The sequence below is a fragment of the Carassius auratus genome, chromosome 32 (assembly GCF_003368295.1).
Source record: "Carassius auratus strain Wakin chromosome 32, ASM336829v1, whole genome shotgun sequence".
Taxonomy (NCBI): domain Eukaryota; kingdom Metazoa; phylum Chordata; class Actinopteri; order Cypriniformes; family Cyprinidae; genus Carassius; species Carassius auratus.
The window spans coordinates 25,305,344-25,323,848 of NC_039274.1; the positions used below are offsets into that span (position 1 = coordinate 25,305,344).

Genomic DNA, 18,505 nt, shown 5'->3' on the forward strand with positions numbered 1-18,505 from the left:
AATTAGCCAGAAACGGCTTTTTAAATATGCACTAGCAATCAAAGGCTTAGACACGCTTGGTTTAGTTAGTTTCTCTTGTTCTTAAAAACACTTACAGGTAAAGGCTTCTGCTAAAAGTTTGAAACTAGTTTTGTAGACATATGTATTTTGGATTTGCTAAGCAGTTGTTATTTCATAGTTAATAAAATTAAATTATTATTTATATATATATATCTATATATATATATATATTTTTTTTTAAATGTCTTAAATATATAGATTAATTCATTTTTTTTATTTTATTCTTTTATGTGGCATGATGAAAATAGTTAAAATTAAGAAATAGTAGGTCTCCAATTCTATATAAATAAATGTATTTATAATTTTTTTATTTTTTTATTTACTGAATATCTAGAGGCATTTATTTATTTTAATGTTGAATTTATTATAATATTTCTATATGTTGAATATTTCAAGTAAAATAATGGGGTATATATATATATATATATATATATATATATATATATATATATATATATATATATATATACCCCATTATTTTACTTGAAATATATATTAAATAATTATTTTGGCAACATATATGTATTTATGTATTATATATATATATATATATATATATATATATATATATATATATATATATATATATATATATATATATATATATATATATATATATATATATATATAATACATAAATACATATATGTTGCCAAAAATTAAATATATTAAATTTTTGCCAATATATAGATGAAATTATATTGTGGTAGATATTTAAATGTGGCACATTTTTCTCAGGGAGTATATGTGTGGCAAAAAAATTGCTAAATGCTTTAGTCATCACAAGAAACAGATCCAGTCAAGTGTGTCTCAACTTCTGATTCAAAATTTGATGATGACTGTTGTTGGGCAATTATCAACTGTATCTTTCTATGACCGTCTCTATAGATGACCAAGATATGGCTTTCTGGGCTGCGCTCAGTTGCATTTTTCCGGAAAACCGACGAAGTAAGCACCCCGCAAAAAACGGTCAATATCCCCCCCGAGGTGAAACTTCATGTCATGGGTGTTGGGTTTCAGTTTTCCCGCCGACTCAGCATCAGCACCACCGTTGCCATTAGCAACAGTGAGTGTGTGTGAGAATCCATCGCTGTGTGTTAGTTTGGCGTGGCTCATGTCTGAGTCCCGTCACGTCTGTGTGTGTGTGTGTGTGTGTCGTCTGGTCTCGTGTGACAGAAACACTCGTTACAGAAGGAGGCCACTGTGCTAATCTGGCTTAGTGCAGCTTGAGCTGTAGCTGCAAACCCAATCTGAAGTCCTCTAGGGAGGGACAGAGACACTGCAGCCGGCCGGGGAGGGTTGGCTTTCACTCTTCAGAGTGTATGCAGTGTAAGATAACCTTGCCATTAGGGATAGCACACAGGGAGGAGACAGAGTCGGGCTAATGCTCACAGTTACTGAATGTACATCGAGCCTCTGGACTCTTGACAGACAATAATGAGACGATAGATCGAGCAGAATGATAAGGTACGTCTGCATTGTGAATGTCTCGTTTTCCATCGTTTCAGGTCCGTGTTCAGAGTGTAGGAAGTGATCCTTTCATTGACGCAATGCTTTCATATTCTGGGATTGAATTCTCTGAACGTATAAGAGAGATTGTGCTTTAACAGGAAAGTATTTTATTGTTTGTTTCTTAGATTTCTTTGTTGGCATCACTCACATCGTCTGATTCATTGTCACGTGGTTTAAAATGGTCTCGATAGTTTGTTCTTTTCTTAGTTGAAGTTAGTCTTAAACTGAGCAGCAACAAGATTTTAGTGTCTCTTCAAAAATGTCTATATTTTAAGGGGATAAAAATGCGATCCAAACTATCTTTTTGTACTGGAGAGAGAATGAAAAAAGTGAAATTTAGATGAGTTTGATTTAATCATCAGATTCTGAGTAAGTGTTAATGTGTCTCGTTTATATGCTAATGAGTGTTTAAGTGACAAGAGCTGAAACTCAAGAGGTTTGTATCGGCACATTTATTAGAGTTGAGGGATACAGCTAACATTACATCTTGATATTTTTTTAGGCCTTAAAAACATTTAACATATATCTTGACATCTGTGCAGTTATATGCTCAGTGCACCATGTTGGGACTTTTTATGAACATTTAATAATAAATTCAGATTTTAAACTGATTAATTGAAACAAACCATTCAAACAGAATCACATTAAAGGAAAATGTGCTCACCCTCAGGCAGAGCCGGATTATCCATAAGGGCACTTGGGCCAGTGCCCAGGGGCACCAACCATTCACAACAAATAGGGGGGCACCACATGACACAATTTTCGTAAATTGTTTTATAATTAACTTGAAATTCTTAAAAGACCATACATCACTTCTTTATGAACACTAACTAAATAATAATAATAATAAATTATAAATAAATAAAGATTACATGACCACTATCAGTCCCCCCCTTCCGTCCCTGTCAGAGTTGAGTTGGTCCACAACAAGTACGCGCAAATGTGTCGTTTTTTTAACGGCTACAGAAAATTAATCAAAATGGACAGACGTCAATGGAATGGTTTTGCAAAAAGAAAGTTAGAGAAAGACAAGGACGCTAGACATTTAGCTACAATTCAAAATGTTCCAGGAAGCGAAAGTTTTTTTTTTAAAACGAGTGAAAAATGAGTTCAGGACGATATTGACACAGAAGCGATTGACTGCACTCTCGCTTGCTCTCCCTGTTTACCATTGAAGTTAAAGTTAAAACATCAGCGTCTGCAGCCCCGAGAGGGTACTCTACGCTGCTCAGTGCTACTGTAGCCTACACTGAAAACATATATTGGTTCTTGGCTCTAAATAAATGCGATTTATAGTCCAGTGTGACTTATATATGTTTTTTTCCTTGTCAGGACGTATTTTTGGACTGATGCGACTTAAACTTTGGTGCGACTTATAGTCCAAAAAATACAGTAGTTTGACAAGTTAATAAATTAAATTTGATTTGAGAAATCACCTTAATTATGTCTGGGGGGGCATTTGAGGTATAGGGGCACCACACTGTCTTAATACGGCCCTGCCCTCAGGCCATCCAAGATGTAGATGAGTTTGTTTCTTCATCAGAACAGATTTGGAGAAGTGAGGTATTACATAATTTGCTCACCAACGGATCCTCTGCAGTGAATGGGTGCCGAGTCCAAACAGCTGATAAAAACATCTCAATGATCCACACCACTCCAGTCCATCAGTTAATGTCTTGTGAAGTGAAAACTGTGTGTTTGTGAGAATCAAATCCATGATTAAGCTATTTTTAGCTTAAACTGTTGCTTCCGGCTAAAATACAAGTCAATAATCCATAATATTGCTAAGGAATCAAACTGACCAACTCTAACAGTTTTTGATTTCATATAATTAGCAATATCATTGCAGAAATAAATATAGCAAAATATTGCTCAGCCCAGTGTTGACCGTGACTTTCAATTGTTATCTTTAAATGAATCATATTGAAAGTAGAAATGAGCTTAATAGTTTCAGAGCAGAGACACAAATTACTGAATGAACATAGCCAGAAGTGATTACATGGTTTTCTTGTGCATGATCTGGAATCTCTACGCACTGAAGGTTTGATTTAATTAGATGAAAGATGTTTTATGCACAGCTGCTATGGTCTGTTGATCAGGAGAAGTACACTGAAAGTCAGTAACATCCAGAGAAACTCAGTGTTTGAGTCTGGAACAACACACACAAACATTGGTTAATATAGTCCGTGTTTGATTTAGTAATTAGCTGGGGTTTTTTTTATTTCTGCTGTTTTTTTAATCTATACTTATAATACTTCCATTTTATAATTTTCTGATGCATTTTGCAATTGTTTTCACTTAGTTACAGAATGTGCCTTAAAGGGGTGATATGATGCTACATGCACTTTTACAAACAGTTTGAACTGAAATGTGTGTTGGCAGTGTATGTGCACTTTTTTTTTTTTATTTGCCCAAATCTTTACCCCTCTCTCAAAACGAGCCAAGCTTAGATGCCTGTGTTTGTGACGTCACACAGACAGGCCCCTCCCATGATAGTTTGATTGACAGTAGTCTTTCAGCACAGACTGGACTGGTGTTTTATCTTAGCTCCGCCCTGAGTGAGCTGTCATCAGTCCGCCATTGTTTCGCCGCTGGAGCAGATGTAGACAAGAATGACTCCTAAGCGATCGAGATGTTCTGTTGTAGGATGTAATAATGAACATAGCAGTCGTTATTTACTCCTGACATCTGAACCGCTGAAGATGCAGTGGATTACGTTTGTTTCAGAAGGGAATGTGCCTCCAATCTACATAAATACTTCTGTGTACATATGAATCATTCGTGATCCAGCTTCACCAACAGAAGAAGTGAGTGTAAGGTTTTTTTTTCAGTGAATGTTTACAAATCACTTTTCCTAATAATGTGCTAATTAGCAAGTTTCACAATGAATGAAGCTAAAGTAAACAGTCTCTGAGGGGCGGAGTCGGCAGAGCTCATTAACATTTAAAGGAAAATGCTACAAAACAGCGTGTTCTGAAAAGAGCTGTTTTTGACAGGGTAAAAAATTTGTTTTTTAACACAAACTATGTAACAGACTTTTTATGAATACCCTAAAGAATTATATCAACTTAGTGAAAATTCTCTTATTTACTGACCCACTAGTTGTCCCAAACTTGATGAGCATGAGTTACTTTCTTCTGTTGAACACAAAAGAAGATATTTTCAACAATATCGTTAGCCAAACAGTTGACGGTAGCCATGGACTTCTATAGGATTTCATAGTATGTCAATTGCTACCGGTACCTGTTTAAATTAGTAAATGATTTCAGGATTTTCATTTTTGGATGTACTATCCCTTTAATGCGCATTCACACTGACATTGACAGATTTATTTTAATAGAGTTGGTGATGATTTGAAATGACTCAAGCCACTTTGAAGATGAAGCCAACTTTGATCCGTATTTATGCTTCTCTTTCCTCCACATTAGGAGCATCTTAAAATCTTTCTAGGTTTTCAGATTTGTTAGGTTTCAGAGCAGAGCTGCTGTCTTGGCTTGGGTTTTTCCTCCAGGTTGATTTGTTCTGGCCTGGACTTGAGCTGAGACTGTATTGATGCAGGCTGGATGTCTAATGGTTACCCTCCCTCAGGCTTTCTCCAGCCGCTCATCAGAAAACGTTTTTCAATTATTCATATGAGCCTCTTCTATTAAAGCACACAGCCTTACTGGCTCTTACCCGCAGCTCTGGCTCCTTTACATCAGAGCAGATCTACTGTTAATGGAGCAGTGTCTGCAGACGGCCGCATTTACCAGGTAAATGTTAAAGGACTGGATGGACTAATGTGAATAATAGGAGAGCGTGATTGATCTGACCTTCACTGCCCTCTTGGATTGGTATCATAACACATCCCCACACCGAAGTCCAGCCACTGATCTACACCGAGCAATTACAACTCGTGATGTGCTGTTTTAATAATCACACAGACTAATAAAGTTTGCCCTAAAATGAACATTCGGTCTCGATCCCTCACCCTCATGCCATTTTAATTCAAACGCCACCTTAAAACCACCATAAAAGCCACATGCTTTATATAAACTTCTGAGGTTAAATATCTACCAATCTTTCTATCTGTCTGTCTGTCTGTCAGTTTATCACTATATCGATCGCTCTGTCTATAATACTTTCTATTCTGTCTGTTTTAAAATAGCTTTCTGTTAACTGTTGTTTTCGTTAATTGAAGAAAAGCTGAAATAAAATGCAATAAAAAAATACAAATAAATATTGAAATTTTGCCATACCAACAAACTGAAATAAAATAAGTTACCGTATTAAAATTGTGTGGGGGGGGGATTTAAAAGCTTTAAAGCTTGAAATTAAAAGCATAAGAAACTAATTAAACTTAAACGAAAATTCTAATAAAAAACAATAAAAGCTAATATTTTTTTTTAAATAAATAATGTTATAATTTATACTAATATCATATCTCTCTATCTGTCTGTTGGAATTATACCTGTCATTTTATTCATATTTAGCTGTATTTTTAGAGTAAATTTAGTGATGTGTGCTTGATGCATGAACATTTATTTTAGCATCATCAGGATTTTTAGCCTTTTAGATTTTTGAATTTTTTTATTTTACAGTTACAGCACGTTTTCCTTTGCTAGTTCATGTTAAATGGTCTTGCAGTGTGGCAAATGAATTTTTCAAAGTACAAATGCTATATTTAGTCTGTAAAATAATACGAAGTGACAAAAAATGTAATGCATAATTAAAAAAGATTTATCAAAATGCCATATAAAATAGTTTTAGATGAAGTTTTGCATGTCACACCACAACTTCCCGAAAAATATTTCATGCAAACTACAGTACCAGCATGCATGGCTTTTTTATTTAAAGTGTGTGTGTGCTTTTAGACATGTTTGGATCTGCAGGGGTTGTGTGTGACTATCACTAACCATTCAGTCTCCCCAGATCTTCCCAATGAGTAGGTGCTCTTCACATCAAAGGTGGAACTGGAAGAGCGCAGCTCCACAAATACACACGCACCAGTCCGGGGGGAGAGGCATGTGAATTCTTTATGAAGCTGACCTGATTCCCGGCAGATCCCTCGCCTCCTGTATCTGAAGCTCATTTCCCATCGTGTCGTCGTTGTTTTAGCATGAAGTTCGTTCTCTGATACTGAGTGTTTTGTTTATTTATGGTGGCTATGCCCCATTTGCAGACGTCCCGGCGATGGGAGCCAAGCAGTCGGCGGTCGGCAGCGTTCCCGGGAGTCATTCATCCACTCTGAGGAGCATCCAAAAGGCCTATACGGACGGCGATGACCAGAGGGCACGCGAGCTAATCCGGCTTTCCTGCGAGAATAACGGCGGAGAGGGACCGGATGGGGTGAGTTTGATCATTCGCTCACTTTATACTCTCATTTAAATGAACATTCACATAAGCACTGAAGTGAAGCGGTGCATTGTGCATGCAGTTTACCTGCTGAAGGACCAGCATTTGTTGTGTTTTGGAAGCTGCTATGGTGGTTTGGCAGCAGACGGGCTTTTTGTGGCATCATCAAAACATTGATCAGTCCTGTCCAGAGCATAATAGCCTGTTGGGCGTCCCATAATGCATTACTACAAGCTCCTTGGAGGAAAAAAACATTCAAAATATATTAGGATGCATGCAATATTGAAAAGTATTGCTGAAAATAGTTAAATGTAAGTTGCTGCTTTTGTAAAACTCTTCAAAATGAGAAATGAAATACAATATCGAACCAGTTTTGGTTACACATTGTCAGTGGCCACATACACACCGTGAAATCAACTCACCCGTTTCCTCGGTTGTTGACCCGTCTCTCTTCAAGATGAAGAGTGTCTTAATGGAACTTTTTCCTTGTACAAGAAACAAAACTGATATCCGATAATGGAAAAATGCGTTAATATTGGGAGAAATATAGGTAAAACCAAATATCGGTCAAACTCTAGTGTGGATTTAAGTTTGCTATAGGCTTGTTCTTATTTGCTGTTTTTTATAATGAGATCTTTTCAAGAGTTAATTTTTTACATTAAAAGACAAAAAATCTTGATTAAAACTGTCTGTTGGTTTTCTGTAAACTGTAATAGATCTAATCGTACATATCATTTAAATGTTAAAATGGACAGTTTTTTGGAAGTGAAAATCAAGAAGTCAACTTAGTTTACCAGTGTTTGTATTTGTATGCATGACTCCATGTGCACCTTTTATATATCATGAGTTTTGAACCGATAAATTTGAACTAACGAAATGTGCACCTTAATTCAATAAAAGTTGCTTTGGGGTAAAGTGTCAACTATAAATGTAAATATTGTGATGCCACAGTCATAGGGTTCAATTACCAGTGAATGGACCAGTGAAATGCATCTTCCATGTGCATGAATATAAATGCAGGTTGCATAATTTGAGGTACAGTATCAGCTTGAAGCTAACAGTGTAAAGTAAGTTATGCACCAAAGTTTAAAGGAAAGAAGATATACTGAAGAACCAAATACTTGCTGGCAGCCATTGACTTCAATAGTTTGGAAAATAATACTATACTGTGGAAGTCAATGGGAACAGTCAACTGTTTGATTTCCCACATTCTTCAAGATATAATCTTTTATGTGCAACAGAAGAAAGAAATCTCTAAACTGTTTTGGAACAACCTGAGAGTGAGTAAATGATAACAAAATGTTTATCCCTTAAATACTAAGGATTAGTTATAATTTTTAGGTTTTTGTTCTAATGATTAACCCTAAGAACGAGCAATAGTCAAGTATCCGGCTTGTCCTAAGATTGCATGAGCTTTTCTGATCTGCATCAGCAGGGGAAACGTGCTGAAAACATGCTTGTGAAACCCTTGATACTTCTCACATTCACACACAATACTGTGCTAAAGGGAAGGCAGAGCCTTTTAACAAATATTGAATATCACAGCTTTTTTACTCACTTTTCACAGTTTTCGCCTTCGTGTTGGATGTGTGAAAAATACAGTGCATGCATTAATTATATGCTTTCAAAACAGTAGAAACCCGTTATTGACCTGCCATAGACTCAGAACATTACAAATGGCTTGTGTTTCCAGTCTGTGATGCTGATAAGCAGATGGTATTCTGTTATGGCTTTAACATTAAAACATGTTTTGGCCTGTAAATCTGCTCTAGTGGTCTGTATGGACGTAATGTTGAATATAAAACAGCATCAAAACAAGCTGAAATCATTTGAATATGATGAGGCTTTGCTTTGGATTTAGAGCTGTATCATTGTATATAATTTCTTCTAATCTACAGTACTTCCTCCTGTCGGAGCTTAATATGCAGACATAACAATCCATTCGCATGTTCATTTCCCTGTTGTGTAAACGCTGTGACACTGATCTGTTTGTTTGAACCACCTGACTATGTTAAGTTTTGGCTCAACCAATGGCGTGAGTTTAAGGCGGGACTGTTTGTTTTTCCGACCAATGGGAGACAAGGGGAGTGTTTGGATTTAAAATTGTCTTAATGTTGATTCCTATTATGTTTTTGTTGTTGGCAACCATTGAGAAAACCTTAACAACCACTTTTCTAGCAATAAGAAGTAATTTACAATAGTATATTCGAATTATTTTTTAAGGGTCATGTGACTATGAAACTGCAATAATGATGCTGAAAATTCGGCTTTGCTCCACATGAATAAATTCAATTTTTAAATATATTCACATACAAAAATGCTTTTTGAATTCTATTAATATTTTACTTTTTTCTTTTTCTTTTGTGGCTGCATTTATCAAATCTTTATAAACTTATTTATAAAACATAAAAAATCCCAAAACTTTGATTTTTTTTGTGCAAGGCAGAAAGATTAATTATAAGGTGTTTGTTTCTTAAAAAGACTTTGTTCACAGTAAGGTGATTACAGATGACATGAGAGCGTGTGGTCAGCGAGTGTGCAGAGATATTCCTCTGTAAATACTGTTACAGGTCTCTAATGAGGTCATGAGTGATTGATGTGACTCTAATGGTCTTCTAACCGGCCATCAGTTAACAAACCCACATCTGATCATCGCATTAGTCCCGTTCAATCGCTGCTTCAGTGGCCTCTGAGATTAGAAATGTGTGCAAATATCATATTTCAGATATTTATGTGTGCTGCTGTAAAATATATGTAATCATAAGTAATTTACAATATTAAATTGTAAATTTGATTTTATATGTAAATAAGTGTTAATTTTAGAATTATATTTGTTATCTATTATATTTTAGATATTTATTTTCATGCTTTATATGCAAGTTATTTTCATGATGTATTTTTGGGCTGCCCCCCAGTAGTCGACTAAACACTAGAAGAGGCTTAGTCGACAAAGTCTTGTTTTTATTTTTGCTCAGATAAGAGTTATATATCATTCAAATCTGTCAGGGGTCTGCTTTTATATGTATACACTCACAATAACAAAAAGACGTTGTGCTTTTGTAAAATAAAGAAAACAAACCAGACTTTCTGCTGTCTCTGTTTCCGTGCACTGGAGCGTGGTGAAACTCGTCGTATAGGCAAAATACAAATAATCTCTGATTCTGTAATCCATATGAAAGGTGCATTTCTCTCCAAAGGTTCATCCACTGTATCTCTGCAGCTGACACACTACCTGAGGAAACACTAGTTTATTAAGAAGTAAAATATATTCTTGTTGTTTTTCCCCACACATTCATAGACTTTAATTTTTTTGCCGGTACTTTGTGAAAAGCATTATTTGCGCGATCGAGTGCAGAATAGACTATTTATTAAAAGCTCTTTATGGTTTAGTTCCCCACACCTAGTATATATTTAATTAAAATAAATGCATGATTAGTCGACTACCTTTAACAGCCTTAGAGTATGTATTATCTTTGCATTTCACATACTTTTGCATATTTTCTTCTTTTTAAAGCTTTAAATAGATTTTTTTATATCAGTACTGCAATACTTGTTTGAAAAGCTGCTTTGAAAAGGTGTACTTTTTGTAAAAGTAACTGTATTGTAATAAAACTCTGCATTCTGCATACAGTTTGCAAACTGCAGAAACAGCAGTAGAAATAGCCACACTTACTTCTAACCCTGATTCACAGACTCAGTGGAAAAAAGGCTGATTTTAGTGTCTGTAGGCCACAGCGAGCATGTACAAGAATGAGGAAGTGCAAACTCACATTTAAACTTTAGTTCTGAGGCAATGTAACATTTACAACAGAGGTTTTGTCTTAAATTAAATCGTAATTTGGAAGTAAATGACTAAATATGAAATAGAATACTAGCATATGCCTCTTAGTATAACAAACTGCATTGGTCTAAATATAAAGTGTTCATCCAGGGCGATCTTATTAACCGAAAACAGTATCCTCCAATGCAGTGCTCGACGTGAGCTTTCATTTCCAGTGTAACAAATGAATCACTGAAGCAGGTTTGTTCTTTCTGATTCTTGATGCATACATTTGGACTGTTAAAAAGTAAAGTAATTTGACACAAAAGAGGATGAAAAAGTTCAATTTTGAAACCAATAACTGAACATAACTTGCTGAATAAGGAATGAGGTCATGTGACCTTACTATAGCACACTACAGTTTAAAATGCTGTTTCACATAGTCGTTGAAAACAAAGCAGTATTCAGTAATCGTTTGGCATTGTGTCTCAACATTGGCAGGTAAGTGCCAGGTTCATTATGCACAATATTAATTAATATTTAAACAATGATCAAATATTCTCACAGTGCATCTACACTACAGTTTTTAGCTGTAATTATATTTTTGGGTAATGCACTAAATCACTAATATGCTACCATTGCAATGTAATTTTAATATAATGTTTTTATTAATACTTTTATTCATCAAACATGCAATAAATAAATAAAAAGTGACAATTTTACAGTAGGTTTCTATTTTAAATATGAGTTTTTACATGTATTTCCAGAAAAATATGAAGCCGCTCAACTGTTTTGATAATAATAAATGTTTCTTGAGCTGCAAATCAGCATATCAGAATGATTTCTGAAGCATCATGTGACACTGAAGACTGGAGGAATGATGCTGAAAATACAGCTTTGCATCACAGGAATAAATTACATTTTAATATATATTGCAATATAAATCATTTATTTTAAATTATAATAATTTTTCACAATTTCCCTGTTTTTACTGTGTTTTTGATCAAAGAAATGCAGCCTCGTTGAGCAGAAGATACTTCTTTTAAAAACATTATAAAATCTAATGCATTCAGTCTGTGGAGAGTCATTTGAGAAGGTAAAATACTTCCACCTAGTGTTGACTTCTCTGTAACCAGACGTGGTTTCACACAATCCACAGATTTCCCAGTATTTGGGACAAAAAAGCCTGCAGAAGTGCAAAAATATTATAATAAAGTTTTTGTTCCACCTTGTTTTTGATTGCAATGCCAGGTAGAAGTTAAGGAGAATTGATTTAAACTGCTTTACCTCTTTTCCTGAAGACAGTGTGTGTGTGTTTGTGTGTGTAGGTGCAGCTGCTGTGTTTGGTGGTTCAGAACGGTGACTTGGACGGCGTTCGGTTCTTGCTGCAGGAAGCACGAGTTACAGTCCCACAAGAGCCCAGTGAAGAAAACCCTGCCGTCTTAGCAGCACATCACGGACATCAGCTGTTGGTCCGAGAGCTGCTGGACTCTATACCACGTGAGCGCAAACCAAATCCACTGTCCTTAAACTCAACATGTATATTCAACATTTAAACTCATGTTGTATATTTCATGTTAACATACAGTACTCTTCTCCACTTCTGAAACAACTCTCTCTCTGGTTAGGTCCGTGTGTCCGTAAGGATCTGCTGAACTGGATGTTGGCTACGGCGTGTCAGCAGGATCATTTAGAGGTGGTGAAGCTGCTGATCTACACGTATAACGCTGACACCGAGGACTGCGCTGTTCATTCAGGAGAGTTTGCCATCATCAGCGGCCTGCCCCTGTACGCCGCCGCACAGGCAGGTACTGTAGACTTCTGCTCATCACATACTTCTCATTATTACTGCAGAGAATAGCTGTTAAACTGTAAGGCAACAATGCATGACATTTGGGAAGGACTTAATATGCATTCCTACCAGGAGCAGAGAATGTGAACACTTCTGAATCCATTTCTTCAGGGCTTATTCACACCAATTTGATTGCATTTTTTATGTGAATCACAGAGGGAACACTTTACTGTAAGGTTTAATTTGTTAACATTAATTATCCAATTTCCGAATGGCATTGTTTGAAGAAATTTGGACGGAAAATGCATTCTATTTTATTTTATTTTTATTATTTTAAATGCTTTTTGATCAACCCCTTGGTTAATTTTTGTTATTTTTTTATGTAAGATTTTAAGTTTTATTTTAAAAATTTAAGCATTTATTTAAAACATGTAAGAGATTTCATATAAACTGACCTATATTAGTTAACATAAACAATGAGCAATACTTCTACAACATTTAGAAATCTTCATGTTAAATGCAACATTAAAGAATAAATTTTTTTTAATCAAAAGTTATAGCTGTTAACATTAATAATTTATTTTTATTTATTAAGTAACATTAACAAAGATTAATACTATAAACACAATGCTGCTCGTTGTTAGTTGATTTCTGCTAATGTTAAGAAATGATTGTACATTTTACCAAAATGTTATATTTTGCAGATAAAAGTGTAAACGCAAATATTTACAAAATTTCTAGTGATATGTTACTTTAAAATTGTTTAGCACAGGGATTTACAAACTCAACTCTCAGCTGAACACCTCTGAATATACTTGAAATGACTTAGAAATGAGATTTTAAGGGAATATTTCAGTCATTTAATGTTTTTGCTTGTGTGCGGCTCAATAGTGTAGGTTAATGGTTACATGAACACAATCAAATCAAATTTCATATTTTTTTGTTGTATTGTGTGTGTGTGTGTGTGTGTGTGTTATGTTGATATTTTTATCAAAATACATTTTATTTTATTTTTATTATATTTTATTTTATTTTATTGAAAATTTGTATTATTTATTTAATTTAATTAAAAAATATTTTATTTTATTTTTATTATGTTTTATTTTATTTATTAATTTAATTTAATTTAATTTAATAAAAAAAATATTTTATTATTATTATTTTTTTTTATAGAATCCCTGGTCTAGTTTTACAGAATTTGAGTGATTGGATGTGATTTTGGTTTGACCAGTTATGAGGATATTATTAACTCAGGGACTGAACTAATTAAGCTTAATCATCCTGAACTGTACGCTGGTCCTGAAAAGTGAAAGCAGGGGATTTTTGACCAGGTTTTCCCGCTTTGCTCCAGCACACGCATGCACTTCCTCCCCCGGCCCTCACTTCCTCTTTCAGCGCGGAGGTGTGGAGAAATAAAGTGAAAGCTGTTCCTGCTCTAACTGAAGCTGGTTTTCTCCTCAGGAAACAAGGAGGTGGCGTGTTTTCTGCTGGACAATGGAGCCGGTTTCTCCTCGTACACGCTGATGGATCACGCAGACTTCAGCAGGGAGCTGCTCAGACAGCGCCACCTGCAGGACAAAGACGCGCCTGCGGACGGGACGCTGCTGCAGGTGAGACTCGTCCCTCTGAATTGTTTTAAGATCAGGCCTGGGCTCGTGAACAATGCTGCGACTTCATTTTACGGAAGTTTCAGCTTTAGTCCTTGTTCCTCTTTGGTAATGTACTCAGGACGAGACTTCATACCTGTGCATAAACACTGACAAATAACATCAAAATCATAGTAAAAGGAGTATAATGTGTATTAGAGGAGCTGTGGTGTAAATAATTGATTTTTAAAACTTAATAACATTAATTAAAGGAGTTAAATTGAACTAAATTCATGCAATTAGATTCTCAGTTCATTTGAGCTTATAAACACCAGCCTGTGTAAAATATTATGCAACACAATTATGCCACAAGGTGCTTCACATCCTCTTGAAAAGTTCCTGTGTATGAGTTTTTAATTTTTACATTGACTCTTTACAAACACAAAGATTTTTAGCACCAGTACAACGGTATTTTATTGCTGTACATAGTTATTAACTTTATTATTTTGGTTAAAACTTAAACTTAATATTTATAAGTAAACATTTACACTCTTAAACAATCTGAAAACATTTTTATTTTTAGATACTTAAATATTTTCTGAATTGCTACATAATCTTTCATAAAGATAATACAATGAAATTAATATATTATATTATTATATATCATATTCTTTTGTACTAGTAATTATATATGTATGTGTTATTTTATTTTTTATTTTTTTATAATTTGTATTAATTATATATTATATTTTATTATTCTGTAGTTATTATTTTATTAATTATGACAATGTTATTCTGTACTGTAATATATATATATATATATATATGTGTGTGTATATGTATGTATATATATATATGTGTGTGTGTGTGTGTGTGTGTGTGTGTGTATGTATTTTTTTTGTATTTTCTATTAATTATATATCATACAATATTATATTATTCTGTACTAGTAATTATATATGTATGAGTTATTCTGATTTTTTTTTTAAATAAATGTTCTTGATTATTATTATATTTTATTATTCTATATTTATTATTTTTCTTAATTATATTATATATGTGTATTTGTATGAGATATTCTGTATTTTTTATTTTATAATTTTATTAATTATATTTTATTATTCTGTATTTATTATTTTTCCTATTTTTTATTAATGATCATATTATATTATATGTTATTATTTTGTACTAGTAATTATATATGTGTGTATTTTGTACTTTTTAAAATATTTTTTTTTATGAATTATATGTTAGATTTTGATTCCTCTTTATTATTGCTGTACAAATGAGTGTTGAAACATTGTGTGTCATGTCAGCATTTACAGTAGTGATCAGCACTGATGTTTGTCCTCAAGGATTGTTTAATCATCGCATCTTTAAGTGGATGTCAGTAGACCTCTGTTCCTCGTCCACAGGCCGTGCATGTTGACTGGTCGGGACTGAAGCTGCCCTGGCTGGATCTGGATTGGTTCATGGACGTGTCGTCTCGGATCACGGTTCTGGATCTGTCTCGTAACTGTCTGAGCTCGCTGCCGTCTGTGGTGCCCTGGGGTCTGATTCATCTGCACTCGCTCAACCTGTGCCACAATCAGCTGCGAGAGCTGCCCACCCCGAGCTCATCGCAGGAGATCATCTGCAGCCGGTCCGTGACACCTCCACACACCTTTCACAATCCTTCTGATATAATCAGGATTATGAAACAGGAAAACATCTGTAGATGCTGTCATGTGCTCGTCTCTGGCTGATGTGTCTCTATGGCCCATGTTCTCTGTAGATTGGCTCATGTGAATGTGAGTGAGAATGAGCTGGAGTGTCTTCCTGTCGGTCTGCTTCATCTCGGCCAGTTGAAGAGGATTTCTGCAGCCAGAAACAAACTTATCAGCCTCTTCAACATCCCCAATGGTACAAGCACACACACACACATTTGTTTTTGTGAAAAGTGGGTTCATCCCATAGGTGCAATGGTTTTTATTCTGTACAAACTGTATATTCTATTGCCATTCACTAACCCTAACCCTCACAGGAAACTTTGTGCATTTGTACTTTCTCAAAAAAACTCATTCTGTATGATTTATAAGTGTTTTGAAAAATGGGGACATGGGTTATGTCCTCATAAGTCACCCTCTCCTTGTAATACCTGTGTCCTACCCATGTCATTATACAGAGCTGTGTCCTGATATGATACACAAACAAGAACACACACACACACACACAAATAAGTGCACACACATAAGAGCGCACACATACGCATAAGCACACACACACACACACAAACACACACAAGCACAAATACGCATAAGCACACACACAAACACACACACACATAAGCACACACATACGCATACACACACACACACAAGCACACACAAACACACACACACAAGCATACACACATGCATAAGCATACACACACACACACACACACACACACACACATACGCATAAGCAAACATACACACACACACACACACGCACTAGCAAACACACACATACACACACACACACATACACGCATAAGCATACACACACACACACACACACGCACTAGCAAACACACACACACACACACACACATACACGCATAAGCATACATACACAAGCATAAGCATACACACACACACACACACACACACACACATTCACGCATAAGCATACACACACAAGCATAAGCATACACACACACACACACACACACAAACACATACGCATAAGCAAACACACACACACGCATAAGCAAACACACACATACACACACACTCACACACATACACGCATAAGCATACACACACACACACACACAAACACATACGCACTAGCAAACACACACACTCACACACATACACGCATAAGCATACACACACACAAGCATATGCATAAGCACACACACACACACGCGCGTTAAGCATACACACACACGCATAAGCATACACACACACACACACGCATAAGCATACACACACACACACACACGCATAAGCAAACATACGCATACACTCACAAACACACGTTCACACACATGAGCACACACACACACGTTTGTTATACATATATATATATATATATATATATATATATATAGGTAGATATACTTAGTCATATTTTATATATGATAAATAAACAGTGGTAATTGGTACTAATAATAATACCTGATCATGTTTTATAGAAACTATATAGGTATGGGTCATGTATGTCACGTCACTTTTGTTTGAGGCTTTGATAAAGGTGTCTTCTTAATGTGTTCATGTAAAGACGGTTTGTTAAGCATCTGGAGATAATAGAGTGGCAGTCATCACACACCTGTGTTAGCATGACAGCGCTAACAGTGTGTTCTGCTGCAGGCACGAACTGGATCGGCCTCCGTAAGCTGCAGGAGCTGGACGTGTCCCACAACAGCCTGACAGACCTGCCCTCCTCCATCCTGCACTGCCTGAAGGCCCTCGGCTCGCTGGACATCAGCAGAAACAAGCTCAGCCGCTTCCCTGACCCCTGGGCCTGTCCTCTGGTGCGTCACGTCCTGCATGGGGTCACACACACGGCCACCTCCATTATCAACATACACCTACATACAGGGCCATAAGCTAAGCACATATCACATGAAACATCATGATGCCTCTACAAGACAAACATGCATCTGTTTGTGATTTGAGGTTAAATGAATGACACGTTTATGCATTATCAGTGAATAGCAGTAGGGATGCACGATAATATCGGCACAACATCGGTATCGGCCGATAAAAGCTTAAAATGACCATCATCGGTATCGGCCGATATGAATATTTCTGCATATGAGCCCAACCGATATTCTCCAAGTGAAATAATTGACCTGTTTTTCAGGTGTGAATGTCTGTCTACATTTGTAAAATAATACATTTATGGTCGAATCAGTACAGAAGAGATTTCTCTTCAGTAAAATTAAAGTTTAAATATATCAGGCGAAAATGTTTATATATATATCGGTATCGGCATCGGCCAAAATTATTTTGAAAATATCGGCATATCGAATATCGGCCAAAATCCAATATCGTGCATCCCTAAATAGCAGTGAATGTTTTGTCAGCATGTCAATCATTTTTCTGACAGAAAATCTGCAAAGCTTCAAACAACCAGATCGAGTTTCTTCCTGACACCATCTCCATCTTCTGGAAGACGCATCTGAGGGAGGTGGACATCTCCGAGAACGTCCTGAAGGAGCTGCCCTCATACATATTTGAGCTAGAGGTAAGGAAATGTGCTGAAGAATTAAAAGAAGGTACAACATTTTAACAAAAGAGATGACGCATGTGTCTGGGTGTTGTACTAGTTTACAGTGATTTTTTTTTTTCCCCTTTCCTAAATGGACAATTATTTTTCTCAATGTTGTTATTCTCATTAATTGAATTACTGGTAATAAAGATAATATTTTTACATTTTAATTTGATAAAAAAATACAAATGTAATAATGAAAAAATAATATAAAAATGG

The 18,505-nt window shown here is 35.5% G+C and overlaps 1 protein-coding gene across 4 annotated transcripts in view; it reads left to right on the forward strand.

The window, feature by feature from the left end:
* Nucleotides 1-18,505, forward strand: part of LOC113051913 (leucine-rich repeat serine/threonine-protein kinase 1-like) — a 79,929-nt gene that overhangs the window by 4,025 nt on the left and 57,399 nt on the right. For 3 of the 4 annotated variants that reach the window (XM_026216093.1, XM_026216090.1, XM_026216092.1), the window contains exons 3-10: nt 6,734-6,900; nt 11,995-12,166; nt 12,295-12,474; nt 13,920-14,068; nt 15,460-15,686; nt 15,819-15,946; nt 17,383-17,546; nt 18,125-18,262. In XM_026216093.1, coding sequence (XP_026071878.1) covers nt 6,734-6,900; nt 11,995-12,166; nt 12,295-12,474; nt 13,920-14,068; nt 15,460-15,686; nt 15,819-15,946; nt 17,383-17,546; nt 18,125-18,262 — 1,325 coding nt within the window. Of the gene's footprint in view, nt 1-1,254; nt 1,528-6,733; nt 6,901-11,994; nt 12,167-12,294; nt 12,475-13,919; nt 14,069-15,459; nt 15,687-15,818; nt 15,947-17,382; nt 17,547-18,124; nt 18,263-18,505 lie in introns of those variants that run through there. The other variant, XM_026216091.1, reaches the window with a different exon arrangement.